This window comes from Ylistrum balloti, unplaced genomic scaffold (assembly GCF_031769215.1).
Source record: "Ylistrum balloti isolate Yb309-2 unplaced genomic scaffold, AGI_CSIRO_Ybal_v1 Utg371012, whole genome shotgun sequence".
NCBI lineage: Eukaryota > Metazoa > Mollusca > Bivalvia > Pectinida > Pectinidae > Ylistrum > Ylistrum balloti.
Window position 1 is genome coordinate 714,721 of NW_026782563.1, and position 23,551 is coordinate 738,271.

Consider the following 23,551-nt stretch of genomic DNA (forward strand, 5'->3'; position numbering starts at 1 on the left):
TGTTACTCACACTATGCATAATCCGATGAACATATAGAATTCATTGGAAGTAATTCTCAAGTAACACTGTAGCATTTAGTAATTAGAATCAAATATCAAGTAAAAGGACCATTTGATTTAGTAGAGTACTTCACCCAAAGGAAGAGTCCTCTGTCCTTTTGAATAGGACACTATAACTTTCACTTTTCCTTCATCCTTTTCTTAATTCTTGATGCTTCAAATGCTAAAGCTATGAACTTCAAACGTCGCCAATTTTGTTTGGATTTTCAAAAAATTCCGAAATTTTTATTTCTATAAAATCCGAGTTTGATAAAATTTGGATATAAATCTTATCATGAACATTCGTTAAGTCTTCCAAAACAATAAAAAGTAACAGCCGAAATAGAAATTTATACAACATTAACTATATATATTGTTATAAGAAAAAATCGATAAAATAAAGAAGACCTGACTTACCATCGCTGAAGTCGAATGATATGACAATAACAATAATTATAAGTGTGGCAGAGAGATTGTGAAACTTAACAGATGATGTAGGATTGGCCAATATACTCAATGTAAAGTCAAACTGGCCTGACATGAATATTCACATTCATGTCAGAGCATATTTAATGTCATTTCATGGCAGTATTAAGATCTATTCCAAATTTTCACCTGATCTACTGTATTACTTACTCCGTATTGAAACAGGTAGACACAACCAGAACACGACATAGCACGTTAACATGTATTTCCTTTTTCCGCATTGTTCTTTTTTTGCCACTGATGAAACATATTTAGATATTGTAGTAATACTGCCTTAGAAAAAGTTCCTTGCTTTGACAGTTTTAGTTACCTTATCACCCTAATCGTCAATGTAACGAATAGCCTTAGAAATGAAACACTAATCTCGGTTTGTTTCTTTCTATTCTTCATCTGTACATTTCAGATCCAATATAAAAACAACTTCTGATACCATTGTTATTAATATATACACTTTATATTTTATATATTTCTTTGAATGTACTGTTGCATTTCAAAAACAGAGATGGTGGGGTCTGTGTAGTTTTTAAATTTCATTTATTTTTGCTGTTGTTGTTGATTCTCTGGTCTGAAATACCATTGTTTTGCTTTCTCTTACTTAACAAAATCGTTAAATATTTATACATCAGTTAGATAGTCTCCCGATGAAGTCTGTCTGTATGTTTATCAATATTTACGGATGGTAAGTATTGTCTGTAAATGCACAATGATTGCCTGCGGACCTAAATTTTATATAAACGTGCTTTAAATGTGATATGTTAAGACATCTACATTTAATGTTATATATATATAGAGGTAGCAAACTTGATTAGGGGAGGAAACTCTGATGCGATGTCGGTACCTAGCTATATAGCAGCGCACGCTAATGGCATAATATACACAGAATGTAAACCCTTGAATTTCAACTGAAATCAATTAAATGCTTATATTTACCGTTTTCAATGTTCATCTTATCATAAAGGAAGACAACGCCAGTTTGCTTATACTACCTGCAATATTCCAACGCTGGTCGCAGTTCATGAGCTGGTAATGCACAACTGACTGCGATACTGGTAAATATAGGTGTATGGTGGAAGGGAGAAATCGTATTTAAACAATAATTGATGACCACCGCGTGTCTATGATATCATAATATTATACTTTCGTGTTATTACTTGATGGTACTCGTATGACTGAAATTCCATATCGATGAAAACAACTTTTTTTAAATAAGAAAATCGCCAATAGTCTTCTTTTTTCTCAAATTTTATTCAATTCATTAATTCAACATTCAAAATACATTTTACTCAATACCAAACCCATCACCAATTAGTAAAATGTTTTAGGCATTTAATATGAATGAATAATGAATTAAATACACTTTCAACAGAACAATATAGAAAAATAAAACACAAAACATTTCATCGGAATGTTGTTATGAATAATTGTTTTGCTATGCAATCAGAACATGCCTACGTAAGGCTGCCTAAGGTTGATTAATACTTAGATGAAGTAAAGGCTGGATATAGATACATACACTCTCTATTTCTTACAAACTTGATAAAAAAATATCAAATTTATTTAATTATCAAAACGATTTTCTAAATAAAACTCCATGTTAAAACAACGGTAATGATATGGAAAATGACATATTCGCTGCCCATTAAAGGCTGTCTATTTGTTATCATATCGATAAAAATTGCTATCCAACAGTCGTTCATCACACCTAATGAAAACTCAATGCGATGTATGATGTTATTAAGGACCACATTTGATCAATATCACAATATTTTGTCCTTATTCATTAGATTTAATTATTTCACAATTAACTTATTGCTATTCAATGTCACTTGAAAAATAAATTATTTCTTCTGGTAGATGTTTAATACAAATTTTGCTCCGTTTCTTTCTACTCGGTAGATGTCGATAATCTAAATGAACATGATTTTTGATCGGGTGTTTGTAATTTATCACATAAAATTTTATTCCTTAGTTGAAAAGTCGATTTCACTTACAAATACAATAACGTACGCCTCACAAATAGATGAGTTTTCATTAAATATGATACACGTTTGGAGAGCAAAAATGTTATTTTCGAGGCGAGTCTTATATAATCCCTGATGAATGAAAACAGGTAGAATTCTTTATAACTCATAGCTCAGTAAACTACTTTTTGACAGATTTTTTTCAACACATTTCTGACTGGTGCAGCCAATGAAAAACGCGCCACTGTATATTTCACTAGTGACATCTGTAAAAAGCATTACCGCGGCTAATTCACATGCCGATTATGTGATAAGGATGAAAATGCACCAAAATGTACAAATATAATAGATATCAAAGCCTGTAAACCACTGATATACTTTTAGTGACGATTGATACATTTGGAATGAAAAGACAAAAACAAGATATGATTACATGGCGTGACTATATCAATCACACTGACGTGCGTGACATTACCTCTCGTGCCCAGCTGTTAAAAAGACCATCAATCATATATATATATATATATATTTCACTTGATAACATGCCGATTATGTGATAAAGATGAATATGCACCATGCTGTACAAATATAATATGTATCAAACGTATATCTCTGGTATATATTTAGATTTAGATTCATATATATATATATATATATATATATATTTGCAATATATATATATATGAGAGTTACTTACAAAATTAGAAAACTTATCCAGTAATTAATACTGTTCTGACAGACAACATAATGAGTAACCTATTTGAAATATGATATTAAAAATTTATTTGAAAAATGATATATATTTTATAATGATAATAACAAGGGTATCTCGATGATACTTTACGAACACATCGTCATCGTAAGATGGCTTTGTATTTAAGAAGTGATCCTTTTCCATTATAAAATATAGATGATATATACTTCCTATATACATCTTGAATGCTTATGTCTCCGATAGAGTGCTAGGATGATAAATGTACCAGTTAAATTTCTATTCGTTATTTTCAACAGTTCCATACAAATGATATTATTGAAATGGAGAATCTGCAAGAGTACTATCTTGATAATTGTACAAAGTTTTCAGTAATTACCTTGAACGGTTTAAGAGAACTAGTCTAAAAAAAACTTGAACTTTGTGATTTGGCCTGTTTCCATGTTAGCAGAAAAAAATATCTTAATGAAGACCTTCTACATTACTAGCTTAATAACTGTACAAAATTTCGAGTAATTATCTTGAATGGCTTCAATGCATTTTTGGTAAATTTGTGTAATGATGAAAAAGCGAGTCTACAATAATTGATATATTTATTATGATCAACATATTATCTCAATCCTATTTTAGCGCTATACCTTCAGTACGAAAACCTGCAAAAATAAGGTTATCGATAAAATACAATGTAGTGTACAACATAGAACATAAGATAAGAATAGCAAAAGTGAAAACATGATATATCCATAAAATATTATTAGATTGATGCGACCAATCGGAGGAATGAAATGGCTGCCAATCCCGTTTAAGGGTCAACAACTCTTCACATATTTCGTGGTTCCTGGCCACTCTTGCAACTGAAAGGTCTAAGGTTTACAAATCATTAGTTATTTATAACAAAAGTTGTAGGTATCAGGAAATGCGCTAGCGCTTCCTTTACCTAAATTGTACTCCATTGTAATGGAGTTGCAAAATTTACGAAAAAATCTACATAAAAGCTAAATACAACTACATATACTTCAGTAGCATATTAAAGATTGAAACATTAAATACTGTTGGCTTTTTGGGAGCATTATCAGGTAAAATCCTGTCTTTCCAACAATTTAATAAATTGTACATGTGAAATTATTTAGGACCATTGCATCGCTGACGAGTCCTAGAAACACGGTTCCAATTAAAACGTACTCCTAAACGCGGTCGATTAAAAGTTAAACACGTTGCCTTTCTCAGTTCTGGTTGATACGATCAAATTTAATCTATATCATTATAATGCAACTCCACATGCATGTTGCGTGTTTGGTATGAACCCGAAACGTATCTTCTCATGGGTAAGGCCTTTTCTTTATCTGTACAATCAGATGACTTGAAACCAATGTTTTTCAGATGCTTATTAATAATACGAAAAAAGTCAGTTTTGTGAATTTTTTTGTTGGAGATGTTCAAACTTAATTCAGCAAAACAGTTTGTGCAAGCAACCGCAAACTAACAGTTACAGAAATCATGTTATCTAACGCTTAATAGCAGCTACAGTCCTGCTGGTGAATGATAAAGAAGCTCGTCATATTTTAATGCTGTTGGATATCAGTTGATTTTGAAAACATTCGCGATTCATTCCAGATTTACATTGTCACCAACATAGGAAAGGCTCTAAACAGCTGTTCGAGTGAATCATTACTTACAATACCATTTGGCATTACCTGAATGTGTCAATTATCCATTCATTAGTATCATAAACACCATTAGATTGTAGTATAATGAATTACTGAATTACAGATAACATCAAATTTACATCTATAAATCCTATAATTAGAATACGTGATTAGGAGTTAAAAAGGATACCATTATCAAAATATAAACTAAAAAAGGCATAAGAGAATTACATCAATCTAAAAAAAATCAACAAATATGAAACATTATCGACAGAGCTGTTGATGATGGCTCTTTATTTCTCCTAATAGAAGCAAAAATGTACAATAGAAAGAAATGATATTCATATTTACGCAATACAAAATAGTACTTAGCCATGCCCAAACGGCATCGCTGTAATCCCTTGAAACTCGAGGTGATTTATTTCCTGGAGGGGGAGTATGTCATCCTGGTAAAATACTAGCCGCAATATACCACTCGGCTAGGGAGAACTTCTCTTTAGCTCGAGTGGTTGAGGCGTCAGACCAGTAAGCCAGGGGTCCCGTTCGATTCCTAGCCGAGGCATTGAAATAAGTAATGACCTCTGTTACACATATATAAATATATAGATGATATAGACCGCTTGTATGACACCTACAGTGGATATGAAACGGTTTAAGAAAACACTTCAGTTCTCCATCCTTGCTTCCGTTCCATCATCCAAAGCGAGCGTTCAATATACATATAGAGAACTTACAAAGAAACAGTAAAAGTTACAAATGCTGTGTGTTTATAACATTCATCGGACTTTTCTTTTTTCTTTTTTGTTTTTGTTTTTTATGTCAAAACTGCAATCAAATCAAACGTGAAACTAAATAGTGATCGAATAAGGAGTCAGAGTAGAAATGGCGACAGGTAGATTTAGGGTGACAAGCACAGGAAGCGGGAATATAATTGTTATTAGGCAAACTTGTGTTTGTTTTTTCTTAATTGTCGTAGAAAAAAATTCCTTATAACAATATAATTGGATGATAAATCCAGGGAAAATAGAACAAAAAATCTCCAAATAACAATAAAATTGGATAGTAAATCTAGGGAATATAAAACAAAAACAAAACATGCAACCAATATACACTATACTCATGATGTATCAGCTATTATATATGATATACTAACAGTTTAAATATATATCATCCTGAAAAATAAAACAAATGATTAATCATGTTAATAGAAACAAGAGTATCAGTGAAGCTGATGAATGCTCCCCAAAAACGAATTTTTGGATACAATATCATTATGTAATTAAGGGGTTGCAGGCCCTGAATTTGGTAAACTGCAGATTTTCTAAATATGACCAATGTATACACCACGTTTCATGATCCTAGATTTAATGCAAGCAAAGCCATGTACATGACACAAAATTTTAACAAAAGGCAATATCTCTGTAACATAGGTGTCCTGGGCCTTGACATTGCTTCACTTCATTTGGCTTTTGTATGACTGATGTATATATCATGTTTCAATATCCTAGTATATTTAAACACAAACAAGTCATGCCCAAAATACAAAATTTTAACAAAGGGCAATAATTCTGTAATTTAGTGGTTGCGGGCCCTAATATCGGTACATTGAACATGGTCGTCGTATGACCAATGAATACATTATCCTAGCTTAAGTGCAAGTAAAGCTCTGGACACTAAAACTTTTAACAAATGACGATAATTCTATAATTGAGCGTGCGAAGTCCCTGAATTTGATACACTGGACGTAACCTTAGCATGTCGAATGTACACACCAAGTTTCAAAATTCTTGCTTAATTGATGGCAAAGTTATGCTTCGGACACGAAGGACAGACGGACGGACGGCGAGACGGACTTTGCGACGACTATATGCTATTCCGAAAAACTTTTCGGGAGCATTATAATTCTGAACTATTCCCAAGGTATACAAAATAGTTACCAGAAATGGCATGAGTCATAAAAAAGTTAAAAGGAGATATCCAACCCTGAATGTGATATAAAAACCGTAATAAAACACATAGATATTTCATAGGCCCGTGTAAGCAAAAACAGATAAATGCCAATAATATGTAAATAGCTGTTCCAACAATATATTTCAACAAAACAATTGACAGTAAAAGTAAAATACGTGTTGGATACTGGCAGCATACACGATACACACTGTTTGCTTTTTCAATACATCTTTCCGAGGTATGACGGAGTTATCTTTCCTTTGTTGACGGCGTGTAGATTCTTGATATCAGGAAGTATAAATCCGCAAGTAGGATCTTGTAAATGACATTTAAAGAGAATTAGTCATTTCACCTTTTACGTTTTTAAACATTCTCTGCGAATACACGTAAGTAAATCCCTGTCAGTGTATTTACAAAATAAGTCCATCTCAATGTTGACAGTATGCGTGGTCCGTATCTTCATTGTAATGACATTACATACCCTTAGCATCAGAGATCAACTGGGCGGGAACTTGTCAAACACTCGACTATTTGCCTCGTAGAATTTCAGCAAATTTGCCCAAGTCTGATCACATCTAAGCAGATGTTTGTTACCTGTCCAAATTAAGTATGAACTGATATGTAGAGATTTTATAATTTTTTTAAAATCACAATAAAACGAAGGAGGTCAAAGTAGACATTGAGGGTTTCGTCGGTCGTAAAAGACAACCGATAATGTATTGTGTTCCCCGTCCCATCAAATCGCTTCAACTGTTGAAACACCGATTTTATTTTCTGATGTGTCGCTAGATTAACTCTTTAGGCGTACCGAGTGACAAGCTCTGCTACTAATTTGTGTTTCTGAGTTTTCCTTCGCCATGCAAGACAAGTCTTAATAATTATAAACAGTGGTGTAAATTAAAAATCAAATAATATTCAAAAGGGCCTGTTTCCAGTAATGTTAATTCTCCATAGGAGCCTGCCCCCGTATAATTTCTTATCTAGCTCAACTACTGTTTTTTTCTTTTCCGAAAAATAATTTTACACCTTTCCGACACCCAGATTTGATAATTTCAGTGAAAATGTATTTTTATAAAGTTGTCAATTTCAGCATCAAAGACATAAGTTCGTAAATAAAAGAAGGTTATCTCGAAATTGTAATTCGCAACATAGTATAAATTTCTTTTGATAAATATTTCCAAAACATCGTGTTTATTCATAAAACATAAAAAAAAATATTCTCGGATGAAAATGCACTTGCAGAGACACAATTATGAAAAAAAATGCCATAAATTTGAAATTTTCTCCCGTTATATAGTTTTGGATGCAAATTTCCGTCAGAAAATCGGATAGGGCTTTACTTGTTTCATATGTGTACCAAAAATCAGCTAATTCCATGTGGTGGAACGTTCTCATATCGCCGTCTGAATGTGGTTGTAAATTGAAAGAAAAGGGGAAATGAGTAACAACCTTGTTTGAAACCCTATTATATAGCTTACTATATACAAACTTCTATATTGAATATCAGAGCGGATATTTTCATGACAGTTTTATGATGTGTAAAAAAAAAAAAAAAAAATAAAGTACTGTTTCCCCGTCTCGATCTTGATTACTTGAGAACCATTACGTGTGGAACGTATCAGATATCTCTGGCTCCTGGTTACATCGCCGAACATTTAAGTGATGACGGCGACTATGAGGTGTGGCTTTACCAGCACTCCCCAGACCTTCTCCGATGTCAAATACATTCTCGACACAAAAACCAAACGAAATATAACGTTTGGATACGGTTCACCGTTTCACCCGATGTTGAGGCCCCAATAAAGGACTACTACTGCCAGTGCCCAGTTGGAGAGAGAACGATGGGAATGTGTGCGCACATCTCCAGTATCTTGTACTACCTTGGGTATTACAGGACGCTGGAAAACCCTCGACCATTACAACCACAGGTAAAGAAATTCCGACAAAACTTGAAATAGTTTTCCATGCGGCAACGGAGTGTGTATGTCGAAAGTATGTTTGGGGCTCGATATGAAAGATCCCCGTTACCATGTGACTAACCAAACTTATAAATATAGGTATTATACAATCGCCCGTAGCTATGAACACTCTCGTAAATGCGAAAACCAACCAAAATCATTAGGAACACGTTTTGTTTGTTGTTCTGTCTATTTGTCAGCCAATGTCTTCAACCACGGGGACTTGCGAAGTAGCCATCTTGGATTTTTTTATGAAAAAGTGTTTCTCTCACTTTTTTTTTATATCTGTGTACATATTCTCAACATACCGAGCAAATACTCTCGTTTTTTTGTTAATTATCTAAAGAAAGTCGAAAATCGGCAATTCAACCATAGGCTAATTAAACCCAACATTTGAAAATGTTCCACCACTTACATTTTGATGATTTTTCCTCTCATCAATAGCATATTACGTACTATTTAATAGGATAAAAATTGGTTTGCATCCAACGCCTTTAAAAGGGTGTATTCTCTAAAAAACACAAATTTTGTGTCTAAAATGTTATCATCGAAAATGGCATTTTTGAGATTGTTTCTTCCATAAAACAGCCAAATCGCGCGATGGAAACATGATTTTTTTTGTCACAATCATGCCATGAATGTATTCTTTACGGTGACTATCATTTGATTAGATTTTCATTAATATTTTACATAACATGCACATTTTATCAATACTTATACAGCTTCTGAAAGGTACAATTTTGAATAGCCATAAAAAACAAACCAAGTGACCTAAATCTTTATACTTTATAGATTTGTGACCACAACGGCATGGGCAATGCACCACCAACAGGAAATTTGAATCAGAGAAGGGGCCGTTTTGGATACCGGCCCTTTACAAAATTGATTAACTTAACCTCAATGTATTATAATACACTTCTGTAACCTAAAACCAATCGTCGTCGAGAAAAAGACAGACAAAACGGCTGTATGATGGATTTACACTCGTTTTAATTCGGTTTTTTATTGCAGATATTACATTTTTCAGTTTACCAAAGTTATTCATGAACCTGCATTCTCACAGCGATGTTCAATGAATGCGTAAACGGAAAAAAAAAATTATCAGTCGTTGACACGGAAGGAAATTTATTCATTTTTCGCAAAAGAAAAGACTCATTGCATTGTCATCAATAATATACTGTTATCAAGGGTCTATTCTCCTCGGTATGTAATTTAACGCTGCTTTTAAAATTAATTTGTTCTTGTTATATCTAAACCAGTAAAACTACATTTTCAATCATAGCTGTTATATACAATACTCACCGACAATGATCAGCCCCTTTTTAGCTCTTGTGAGAGCGACGTTGATTTGGTGAGCATCGATGATAAACCCAAGATGACGTAACCGCCATCCTAAAGATGGTCTGTGTTCGAGCATAAACGTTGGCATTGAACGGACGGTGCTTAGGATAATGTAGTCACTCTCGCCACCTACATAGAGAAATTAATAATAAAAACCATAAATCATTCATTTAGTGAAGAATCTTATGGAAAACACTAAAACAATATAGACATGCCAATATTTGAATTGAACTGAAAATCAAAATAAGCACAAAAATGAACAACAGAAACGCAAATAAAAAAAAAAAAAAAAAAAGCAAGAGGCCCACCAGGATTTAATACATATCAAAATGGACACGATGTTTATATCACAAATATACTAAAAGGATAAAGAAACGCAGGGTGAACTTTAAACCAGAAATTAAGTATGATATCGGGCTTCATTTGAAACGAAATTTTGTATACTTACAGATAAATTAAAGCTTAAAAATTTCCAAAGTCTGTATTTTGCATCTGACAATTGCTTTAGAGGTACTAACGATTAAATTGAATGGACCCATAGGATTTTGAAATTGAAATTGAACTGAGTCATCAATATCTTTTGTGTCCGCCGTTTGCTGTGGTCACGGCGCTTATTCTTCTGGTTATAGAGTTCATAAGAGCGTTAATCCGTCTTATGGGGATGTTGTCCCACTCTTCAATCAGAGCTCTGGTCAACTGCTCTCGAGTAGCAGGGGGTGGCTGGCGCTTTCGAACCTGTCTATCCAACTGGTCCCAAAGCTGCTCGATCGGGGACAAATCAGGGCTATATGGCGGCCAATCTAGTGGTTGAATGTTGTTGTTGGCCAGAAAGACTTGGCAAATCCTTGCTACAGGGGAACTAGCATTATCCTGCTGGAGGGTTAGATTATGCTGCTGTAAGAAAGGTATAACATGGGGTCGGAGGATCTCATCTCTATACTTAGCTGCTGTTAAATTGCCATCAATAACAACCAATTGTGATTTTAACCCGTGTGAGATTCCTCCCCACACCATTACTGAACCGCCCCCAAACCTATCCCTCTCTACAACGCAAGCGTCCGTAAAACGTTCGCCACGACGTCGGTAGTCACGTTGACGGCCGTCAGATCGATAAAGACAGAATCGAGACTCGTCCGTAAAGAAAACTTGTCTCCACTGCCTCAGTGGAAACCGTCGTGGAGCATGTGCAGCGACCCAGGCCATACGACGCTGACGGCGAGTAGGGGTAAGGTGGACCTAAGTAGGGGCGACGTGCTCTTACACCCACTTCTCGTAATCGATTCCTTACAGTTTTTGAACTTATAGGACGCCCATGATTTCCACGAACATTAAGTGCAGTCTCAACGGCAGTAAGGCGCCGATTACGCACATGAGAGACGACGATATAGCGATCCTGACGTCGTGACGTTACATGCGGACGTCCTGACCAAGATCGATCGGCCAATCGCCCAGTTTCCCAAAGACGTCTTACAAGACGTTCTATGGTGGAAACATTAACACCAAAATGCCTAGCAACCAGATTTTGCAGCTGTCCTTGCATCAGCATCTGAATGACCTGACCCCTATGAACTTCTGTGAGTCGTGCATTTCTTAAAACGAATCAAATTCTCAATTAATTTTAGGGAAGCAGTTGGTCTGTATAAAGACTAACGAAGAGTGACTTGAGACCAGAACAACACGGTGCACGATATTCTTGTTTTTTCCTTCCTTCACTTACCAGAGCTGCGCACTGTACCGTGACTAAATTTTCGATACATGACAAGGTGTAATATGACCTAATTACTCAATCCACAAAGTTTCACTTTATTTGGAGAACGCGTTTTCAAAATATCGGAATAAATATTACCCTGCGTTTCTTTATCCTTTCAGTATATATTGACATAAGTGCGTACATCCAATCGATTTAAACCAAATTCCACAACAAAGAGCTTCTAATACCTAACTTAATTTTGAGTAAATGCCATTTCTTTTTATCTCGAAATCTTTTGGGCTTTGATGTAGAAACACCTTTCCACCAACTGTCATGCTTCGCGGTCTGTTGGTTTACCAGAAAAAAATCTTTTACCGAATAAAAACAAAAAAGCAATCCCGGATACTTTTCAATATGGGTCAATGTCATGTCTTTTTGCAAACGTTGTCAGTCATTATCCTAGGAACCTATCAGCCGAATACCATGCTTCTGCACCTTTTGGTTAGACAGAAGAAGTCGATTTAATTTTCTAACAAACTTGACCACTGCGACATTGGATGAAGATAAAGGCCATTTCTTTTCGGAAACCTCATTAGGATTAATCCGGAGAATCTATCACACAAATATCCTTCTGCGCCTTTTGATTAGTCAAAATAAGTAATTTTAAGGTTTTAACTTATTTGACTATTATGACCTTGAATAATGGTCATGGTCATTTCTTTTCACAACTTTTGTCGGGCTCTATCCTAGGAACATATCAGCCAAATATCAGGCTTCTACATGTTTTGGTTAGTCAGAAGAAATTGTTTTAATGTTTTAACAAATTTGACCCCGGTGACCTTGAACATGGGTCAATGTCATTTCTTTTCTCGATATTTGCCGGGCTCTATCCTAGAAAAATATCTATCAAATATCATGCCTCTAGGCCATTTTGTTAATAAGGGGAACAATTTTTTATCTTGAACATGTGTCAAAATCTTTTCTTTTGGGGTTTGTCGGGCTTCATCCTAGAAACATTCTAGCAAATATCATGCCTCAAGCCTGTTCGGTTAAGAAGTCAGTTAAATGTTTTAACAAATTTTACCTCTGTGACCTTGAACATGAATCAAGGTCAACATTTTCGCGATTTTTGTCGGACCTTATCCTAGGAGCAGTCCATTCAAATAGCATGCATCTAGGTCATTTGATTGTTGAGAAATTATTTAAAGGGAAAAGATGACGCCAAATAGACGACGGACAACGAACGATGATCCACGGAATACGCTCACTTGGACCTTGGGGCAAGTTGAGCTAACAAACTAAAAAAAAAGAAAGACAAAAAATATATTTCAGTTCAATGGTAGTGAAACAAGCTTATGCTGTGATGTTGAGTTTAATTCTTTAATATACATTGTAATAATGAGCCACCTAAAAGGCCTTAGACAAACCTTGACTGGCCACGACGGTGTCCACTCTGACGTCACGGTATTTTGAATCCTGCTTCTCTAATTCCTGGCTGATGACCTGCCTCTGGGCATTGTATTGAGACAATATACGTATATTTGTCTTGCTCAGTTTTTCCTCTTTTGCTAAATATGCAAATATCTTCACCTGAAATGTAAAATGTGATGATAATATTTTGTAATTATCTCTCTAGTCTCTTGTGGCCAATTTAGTTGTTAATACATCATTCAAATATAAAGATCGGGTTCCTGTCTCACATTGGACATTGTATTGGACAGTTAATCTTTTATTCTTTCATATTGAACTCTGTCGCCCATACACGACCTCAACCCCAAGATTTTCAAATTAAGAGAATGCGTTTCTTTTGCAAAAACATAATACTTACAACCAGCCTAGCTTCAATCAAGTTGCTTTTCGAATTTTCATTTCCGTCTTCTGTGGTAACTTCTAATGTGGCCTCTTTCCCTTCTACATGGAAGAATGCAATTGGGATATGGCTTAGAGGACTGTTGTTTTTCCAGAGTTTTAATGGACGATGTACTAGCCAGCCAGATGTATACGTTTTGTCTGTTTCTAACTTCTCGTCGTAAAATTGTTTAGATGGGAAGGAGCAAATCCATGGATTCTATGATAAAGAACAACAATGTAATTATATTTTAGATAAGGATTTATTACTGTACGAGTTATATTGTAAGTCCTTTAGTTGATTTGTTTCGCTTGTAAACAGTATAGAAAACAACTTGTTCACATTTGACATTATACTGTAAAGCAATTCTATCTTACATGACATACAAAGTAATGCCTCAAACCGAATGGCAAATGAAACTCGGTTCTACAGTGGTTTAATTTCTGAAAATGTGAAAGGTTCGTGACTTGGACTTGATTCTATTTATTTCAAAAGACAAAAAGAAAGATAGCGATACTGTATGTTGCAAGAAATGTATTTTTCCCTTTAAAAATCCTTATCAATAATGTACGACTAAAGGAACTGGTCGGTTCGGATTCAGGAACACATGGGCTTGAAACATGCGCTCGACCTCACATACATAGGGATATCATCATTAAATGATCACAGTAGTTGATATGACGTCAAACAATTTAAAATCGAACCATGGTTATAAGCTTGTCGTGTTTAAAATGTTTACTTGAGCTTGCAAGGAATTCAGTATTTCTTACGTGTACGGTAAAAAGTAACATTCACATGCACGGTCCTCAATCAAAATATAAACTACGGTTAGCTAAATCTTATTAAACTTGGCTCGAACTCACTTAGTAGCATATAATACTTATGAAGTCGTACAGAGATACAGAGTTATGATGCGCATATGTAGGCGACTATAGCACAACCATCGGTATTGTAAGGTCGTACCAGCGAAACCAGTCACTTCTTGCGCGACAGCATTAAGACAGTAATTGGTTTTTGTCATCAACATATCGAACCGCATAAAAAGGAAAAGCCTGACCATAGTTTAAAAGGTAAAATATACAATCATAGACATTAACCATAAAACTAAATGACCTGAGATTTAGATATCGTCTTGATAAGATTGACATGAAATTAAATAAGGAAGGAAAGACGACTTGGACCCCCACCTACGGATATAGGCAAAATAGAAATATCACCAAAATAATTCAAACGACATAGATGCATTTCCGATTTTTCTGTCTGGCTTTTTATCTAGAAATTGATGCATATCGTCTTTAGATGTGTTGTCTGATAAGGAAATATTTTATCATTATTTTCTAGACCTTCTCACAAGTCAGAATTTGATCACGTGGAGCGCCTGAAAACTCGATATCAATTTGAACTCGTGTTACTTCTACATCAACTTTAAGACAGCAAAAGACATGAACAGTTGCAGGCATATTATTACTATGAATAAATTATAAATATTATCGTCGTTGCGATTTATATATGTTTTTTCAATTCTTACTTCATTTTTATTCTAGCTTGCTTTTAAGTCGGAAAGTTTTGATTACTGATTTAATGAGTTCAGAAATTTAACACTTCTGAATTGTTTTTAAAATTATCTACCCTGTTTTAATTTGAATATACTTTTAAGAATTTTTCCATGGCAATGTAAACTTGGTAAACACTTATTAGTAAATAACTAATCCTTTAGCTTCGGTCATGATCTGGATTTACCGACCCAAGACAAGATGACGTTGACCGAGGACTACTTCTTCGATCATCCAGATATCGACCTCAGCTAATGGAAGTCACTGCATTATACGTAAAAGGGTTCCACTTAAACTTAAATTTACCATACGGTACTGTTGGTTCAGCATCGTCAGATATCGAGTCCTCTCGGTGGCATATCTCTCGAACAATGAGTTAACCAGTCCGAGTGCTTTGGCAGGTTTCGATTGGATGACGGGTTGAAGCTGCTTGTGGTCTCCTATCAGTACAACCTGTTTTGCTCTGGTAGCTATGATGGGAACCATTGTTTCAGGTTCTGTACACATCCCGCTTTCGTCTATAATGCAGTGATATATCCGATCCTTTGTTGCTCTTAGCAGTTTCGGATTCCCAGCCATTGCAGTTGTGCAAAATATGACGTCACAGCTTTGCAATTCCTCTATCGTTGCAAGTCTCAATGTTTTCGAGTACTTCTGAACATCGTCAAACTTGACGTCATATTTTTTGTGCTTGAACATCGAATCAAACCGTCTGAGGTCATTGGCATATGTTTTGCCTTCTTTTCGTACCAAATGGTGTAAAGTGACATCGGTCTCCTTCAGGTATGGGTCTGGTCTCGCATTTCTTAGAGAGCGCCGTGACGAATCTTCGCGACCAGGAACAGGGTAATCCACACATTCGTAAGCTTGACTGTAAAACCGTACTATGCGAGGTCCTTTAAGACAGTACATAAACTTTTCTTTCATCCATCCTAAAATGAAAAACAAAAAAGGAATATATAGAATATAAGTAAATAAGATATGGAATCATGTGAATAGCCCATTAGAATCATAACAATGCATGTACATAAAGGAAAATTAGCGTGAAAATCGAATGTGAAATATGACAATTATTCGAATTCGGTTTTGAATTTATATATTGGCTTTTTTACATACGATTATTCCCCAAAGATTTTTCCAGTTGTAGTTAACGAGAAATGTAAATTAAAAACACATAGTGACATTCACATAACCGTTATTTGACGTTCTTTTGACCACAGCTTAATAATTCCAACAGAAGAATTGCAGTGGCACTAGGCAAATTGCATATAGTGATCCTGACATTGTGGTTCTTTATGAAATTTGATTGAAATATTTTAACCTCTGTTAGATTAAAACACAGGTCAATATTAATTATCATCTTGTCATATTGCTTCAATATTATTGGCCTTTCAAAATAATAAAATATGAATGTATTTAACAATGTATATTTCATGTTAGTCCACTTCAACCTTTGACTTCAGCCCGCTTTAAAATGATATCTTAGCGTAATAAAATATACGTTGATAGGAATATATCCAAATCTCTAGACTAGAAAGCCTCCGTTTACTTCAAATTATTTTACTACCATCATGTTATTTTATTAACCCTTGAAATCTTGAAAATAGGTCAACCGTATTCCATTTGTACGTATTTTCCCCGAAAGATCGTGCTAAAAAAGAAAGGTGATGGCTGATCATCATACTCAAATACAAAGATACAAATCAGTAAATAAAAACAAAAGAGAAAAAAGCTTCTAATGTTCATATGTATATAAAAAGAAACTGTAAATGTGTTTGGCATCTTTTGTACAATAGAGATTTCAAGTTGTGGACTTTAGTCCGCGAAATTTGTCGTAACCTATGTAGCGTTTTAATTCATTCGCATAGTGACACGGTTCAGAGTATACACGTGTACTTGACGTTCTTCTAAATCACCAAATGCACCTCCCTATTTTATTTTATTTATTTATTTTTTGCATTTCTTTCGACCACTTTGGAATATCCTCAGTCGCCTCTTATGTTTTGTGTCCTTTGTACAATCTTGCGCATAATAGGTGAAAAACAATGATTTTTTCATATAAAGCAATGATCCAGGAACTCACTAGCGACGAGATCAACTGATTTGTTGGACGGTCCACAGAACAATATTTGTCTTCTATCTTCTCCCCTAGCTTCTGCCATCTTGTTTAGTTGATGAAATAGGTATATAAGTTTGATACCTGTAAACGTCTTCCCCGTACCTGAAAAGGGGAGGATAACACACTGGTACATTCAGCAACCAAATAAAACACACAAGAAGATATCAATTGTAACAGCAGAAAACTACAACTGCTTTGTGAGAACATGAAATTAAAATAGATATTGATACATGAACAAGTAACAAAGTTATGAAAAACATCAATACATGAATACATGTCACTCCGGATGGGTAAGTTGACTATATACAAAAATATCCCTTACCTCAAAACAGGAAGAGTTTGATATATTATAATAATATTATTATATGGAGAACCAAAATATAATTGATATAGACGAGAATAAACGACATACCGGGTGGTCCTTGTATCAGGCTAAATGAGGACTTCAGGGCTGAATCGATGGCTTTTTTCTGCATCAGATTGTTGTTTGGGATACTGACATTTGGCTCGTTGATATCTTGTTGTAGTCCTCTCACGTCCCTCAGGTAAGGATCATCTACAATAAAACGATAAAGAAAGATAATGATAAGTTTTAATGTTACTCCGTGATGGTTTTAGACACTCAATGTTAAAATCGTTACGAGCTCGGGACAGGGATACCTGCGTAATCATCTAAAAGTAACAACCCAAACAATCGAAACTGACTAATTCTCCGTCCACCATTTCTGATTATCGAAATACATATTACAGTTACCAGTATATAAACAGTTGATATTATCAAAAAAAAATTAAGAAAAATACTAACATGCCAACATCATCATGATTCAAACTCAAATTTCATAAAACTTGAGCAAAATATGAACGATTTAAACAGAGCCTCCAGAAGAAATTACAAAGAGAATAAGACCAGGTGTTCTAGAAGAGTAAGCGTCTCCTGCTTCATCGACGACACCAACCATTCAAACCTTTGTCAATTCAAGTAAGTAGTGCCCAGTTGTCAAATGAGAACAAGTTATGAGTTCGTCAAAATAAACTGATATATTAAGAGTCCGACCGAAGGCGTGAAAGCGCAATTATTTGCTATTAAATACTTGCCCAAATCCGGGATTGGCCTTCTTAGTGCTACAGCTTTCGCTAACCGTGTCGCACCCCGCAGGTTTCTGATGGTTTCTTCTGCTCGTCTTATGGTAAAAACAACAAATGGATACATGAATATAATTCATATGAAAGAAATACCTTTTCCTTAACATCATGCAACTCAAACTATTTTCAGTGCCAATTTACTAAGAATGCTTCAATTTAAACTGACTGTAATGATACTGTATCGGAAGGGGTTGATCATAGCAATTGAACCAAATTTCCAATTTTGATCTTTCTCGACATTGTTCCTTGCGATTCAGCACATTTGTATGTGAAGTTTTAGCTAAGTTGCTGTCGGATGTTTCAAGTCAATACAATTAGGAACTTACCTATGCACACTAGACTTTGTAAGTAATTCCAATGTGCACTTATACGATCCAACGTCGGGTATCTTCGGACTGTTGTGAAGACTGAATCCGATTTGATACCTAGCGGTGTTCTTTTTCCCTAAACGTCTTAACTTCGTTGTCCTACCATGGCCCACCCAATCGTATGTTTGTTTGCTACTCTTGTCGTCTGTGGTGCGTGTAGCACTGTCTCGTTTGGTTTCTGCAATGGTGCCTTTGCAGTGGTTTGTAACTGGCATAGAAATACGAATACAGAGAAAATCACTACATTCGACTAATGTGAACTCACTACCATTTTCATCGTTCTGAATGTCGTCATCACTCTCAGCTTCATCTGTGATATCGTCATCCTCTGATATTTTCTTGAAACCTAAATCAATATTTCTTTCTTTGCAGAATCTGGAATTCAGAGTGAACGTCCCCATGCTGTTTGTATGAAATGTCACTCGCACGTTTTTCACCAGAGGAGAATCTTCATTCCGTATAATTCTTGTGACTTCTTCCATTTCCAGTATAGGTGTCCAGATTCTGATGTAGTCGGCCTCATCCTTATATGTTTTCTTTGCAGGGGATGTCACGTACCTAGCTAGACAAGAAATTGGGTCGGCCACGTGTTTGAGACAAAATGCCACGGTTTCCGTGACATATATCAGCTGGATATCCGGAACAAAACAACCATGTTTTGGCTGTGCTTCAATCTGAACTGTTAATGTTTGTCCGATTTCAAAGATTCTCTGAAAGAAGCACAGATGTTTGAGCATATATTCGTGTCTCAGAACCTCTGAGCATACGTCAGAAGCATACATTTGCCCATCACTTTCAAGTTTACTCCCAGGCAGTGCCTTAATTCCACTAAAAACGGCACGTAGATGATCTGAGTCGGTCGATGTGTCTTCGATAGATGCGCATAACACATCTACCCAATCCTGGTACTGAACGAAGACTGAGTTACCATTGGGGTCAATAGTAAAACAACTCTTTGCTATTTCCTTTCTGTCGTGAAAAGCTATACGATCTTTATCATAGATGCGCTTTTTCCATTTAGCGAACAATGCTCTTATTCTGTGGTGCCTGGTTCGAATTTCTGGCTGCGAACATAACCCTAGCAAACTGAATCGTAAATGAAAAGGTTCTGCGAAATTGTATCCGAGGATCATTAGATCTATTGTCGTCTGATCAGGCAATCCAACAACGATCGCTAATGTCTTGATCGCATTCGTTTCCTTCAAATGGGTACCCAACATTTGTGTTTGGAACTGTTCTCGAAATCTTTCTCCTCTGTGGTAACTCTTGTTTGAATGAGCACATATGTCCTCCAACTCTTCTATTGTATATGGAGGGTAAGCCTCTTTAGCGATAACCGCAAGAATTAATCTTTGAATAACCAAATCTATATATCTTCTGATCGGAGAGGTTGCTGTTGTGTAATATTGAACTCTCAACCCGAAATGATGATCATTCTGCGATCCCGAACAAGTATATTTCGCCTTATGCTGAAATAACTTCCATTTTTGCATTGCGACACATTGCTTTGGATGATGGTCGTCCTTTCTCAGGAGAACTTTCAGTCTTCTATTATCATTCGTATCATAAGCATCAAGCATGCTTTTCCAAATTCGTTGATCAATTGCAATCTCACAGTTATTACCGTTTCTCATCACGTTTTCAAATCCAATTATGTGTGTATCTGCTTTTGAGTCTGTGACCTGCAAGTCGCGATCTTGTAAAATCATGATGATATCTGCAATGCCATCCTGTTCCTTTAACCATGCACATGCTTCCTGAGGGTCGGGGTAAGCATGGGTACGTAGTGGAAGATTGTTTGGATAAACAGACTCTAACATTTCTGCAATCGAAGTATTTGTCAGAATCATAAATTCCTCGACGAGGTAATGAGCTTCATGAAAGTCAAATTCTTCGTCTAACCCAACTAAATCATTTCCTGGAAATGCGAAATGAGCGTTCTCCAAGCGACGGATTCTCAATTTCGTTGCAAGCTGAAACATAATTTTCAATTTTCCTGACAAACATGGAATATTTAATTTTTCGTCTCTTAACAAGACATTCTGCACGTCTTCATAGCAAAGATTCTTTACTGGTCTGATAACGTGTCGTTTAATATTCCCTGGTTCTGGATACTTCTTTACCTCCCCCTCTGTGTCAATTTCAAAATAAAAGGTAATGACATGTCGTGGTTTACCTTCTTTGAGACTCAGCATGCCAGTACTCAAAGGCTCCGGGAGCATATGACAGGGTTTTGCTCCCATACCAGCATAGTTTGTTTGACATCTTTTCCTTGCTTCTTGATCAACTGCATCGTCCTTTTGAACAAGTCTGCAGACGTCTGATAAATGAACACCGACTTTGTATACAGTATCTGTAGCATCTTCAACACCTACTAGTTCAACACTGAACCCGTCGTCAAACACTTTTGTATGTTCTCCATCTATAGTAAACACTAACGCATCATCCACAACGAAAGTTTCCTTATTTTCGTTTTCTTTGCGAATGATACCATACACGGCCTCAACAGTTTCCTGTGTATAGAATGAGGGAATCATATGCTGAATTTCAGTGATGCGCAGCATTTCAAAATCGTTTGCATCGACAAAGCCGATGACTGTGCCAAGAGGGTACTGATAGAATCTTTCCCATCTTTGAAAGGCAACTAGAAAACGTAGGCGTTTTCTTCTTTCTGGCAGGATTTTGAAAAATTTCTCGAATACCAGATATCCTTCGAGTTCGTGATATTTGTATATTTCTATCCAATAATTTTCTTCTCCTTTCTTTTCTTTCCTTACACGCCTGTTGGTGATGTATATCTTAGGAACAGTTTTGCATGCTGGTAACATTGCATTCCTTTCCAATTCATCTGCGGTGCAAACAAATACAGGATGATCTATGTTATTGTATCTTAATCTTTCTACAACTGCAGTAACTCTTCCCTCAGTTCTCTGTGGTACACTGGATTTGCTTGGAAGTTTTTTGATGATTTCGACCACTACGATATCCTCGTTGAAAGCCTGACCACATTTCGATCTCCCAGAAATGTAAATTTTTTCTGGTGGATAGCGAACATCATCTAGTGGGGTACATATAGCCTCCTGGTTACCAATGATATCGAAAGTACACATTTTAAACCTGTCAGGCGCCGACGTACATTGTTCGATAATTGTTTGATCAGCTGTTTGCTGACTGGACGAAAACGAGTAAATGATTTTATCTGGGTCGATGTCATCTCTAGGCATCGAGTATTTATCACTAAGTTCCAAGCCATCTTGAAGGTATCTTTGATGTAGAATTCTGATGTCAGTTGATTCTAAATCAGATTTCTGAAACCAGTTGTCATCACTATATGGTTCCGAATCCATTATTGATAAGGTAATAGTGATCGATTATATTGTGTCAATGTTTTTGCATGTAGTCAGAACAGTCGATCCCCTTGTGTCCGTCCATCTGAAAGATAAAATCTTCTCCTTGAGGACTGTACAAAAGGCGCCCTATAAACAATAAATATAATATATAGCGGAGATTCTTTGATTCTATCAAACATAGCCCATTGACCGTTGGACTTTCCTGGAAACAGACCTTACTAAGTTCTGTCCTTCAAACTTTATCGGGTATGTGCGTGTATTTTCTGATATTTTGATAAGTATATTATATCATAATTTGCAGCGTCCTACTATTTAAAAACAATTTCATTTCATATTAATCACTATTTCTTTAAAAAGAAACAGTGAAGCCATGGTTAACGCCATCTAACAAGAATGACGTACCTTTCTAATTTTTAAACACACATTTACATGATACCCGTTACACGTAAATGTAGTTACGTTCGTAGCCTAATCATATTGCTCCTGACAAAAGTCTTTTAGAATCACATACGGTAGAGCCAAATATTTCTTAATTTTGCGAGAGAATTAAACATACTTATAGTAGATAAATCAGTTTAATATGTATGAAAAAGTTGCAAGTATAGATCTTAAATCCGAAATATATTGAATATGAAGAAAGTGCACTTCCGAATATGATTTTTGACGACGAATTCGTCCAATTTTCATTTTCCTTCAGCCGCAGACGAGTCTTAAAAGGACAAAATTTGTGTATGGTGCAGTTTACTCCATTGTTTGTCTCTACTGTATCTAATTTTAGTGGAGGGTGTCTATTTCGGCCGGTTTGGTGGTCATTAATTTCAAAGACTATTCTATGCAGGAAAACACTTATAGTATAAATAGAGTCGGTCACAGTCACTTAAATGTATGAAAGATCCATTTTCAAATCAAATACACATGAAAACTTCATGTTACCAAACTCAAAATAACTTGATACTTCAACTGAATGCAACAAGAGAAGCCATTACTTATTAACCCAACAGGACCAGGGAGTGTCTGCTCACCACATCACAATAGTGCTTTATCAATGTTTTCATCAGCATGTCGGACCACTTGTCCGATATTGGTCAAATAAGGGAGAATAGATAAATATACACTCCACAATCTACTGACTGAATCCTCCTAGGGAAGGGCAAGGCGTGGGTCTTGGAGGGTTCATGAGGGCGGGCAGCATTTAGACCCCTTGTATGCTTTTGCCTGGATAAACAAGAGTACCTTATACAGACTGATATCAGGCCAAATAAATAGCTGTCTTCTTTTGCCAAACCGTCCCTGTTTTACCCTTTTTGATTGCCATTCCGCACAGCGTTACACATAGTTACAAGGACCGATGCCAAACCTTCTGTTGACACTTATCTGGAAAGATGG

At 35.7% G+C, this 23,551-nt stretch overlaps 1 protein-coding gene across 1 annotated transcript; it reads right to left on the reverse strand.

Annotated features, from left to right (window-relative positions):
* Nucleotides 1-7,290: 7,290 nt before the first annotated feature.
* On the reverse strand, nucleotides 7,291-22,162 carry LOC132560089 (helicase with zinc finger domain 2-like). The gene is made up of 9 exons (XM_060224744.1): nucleotides 18,774-22,162; nucleotides 18,400-18,485; nucleotides 17,717-17,860; nucleotides 17,269-17,406; nucleotides 15,492-16,117; nucleotides 13,612-13,851; nucleotides 13,211-13,373; nucleotides 10,055-10,222; nucleotides 7,291-7,388 (listed from the first exon to the last, which is right to left on the reverse strand). Exons 1-9 carry the CDS (start codon nucleotides 22,160-22,162, stop codon nucleotides 7,291-7,293), a joined length of 5,052 nt encoding a protein of 1,683 aa, XP_060080727.1.
* Between the last annotated feature and the right edge of the window lie 1,389 nt (nucleotides 22,163-23,551).

What these genes read in the sequence shown, in the direction of transcription:
- LOC132560089 (XM_060224744.1), bottom strand. Translation starts at nt 22,162, where the DNA reads ATGGATTCGGAACCATATAGTGATGACAACTGGTTTCAGAAATCTGAT. An exon ending in ATCAGTTGATCTCGTCGCTA is followed by an intron (nt 16,118 to 17,268) that starts GTGAGTTCCTGG and finishes TTTTCATTTTAG; the next exon opens with GATGGATGAAAGAAAAGTTT. An exon ending in CACCGTCGTGGCCAGTCAAG is followed by an intron (nt 10,223 to 13,210) that starts GTTTGTCTAAGG and finishes TTCTCTATGTAG; the next exon opens with GTGGCGAGAGTGACTACATT.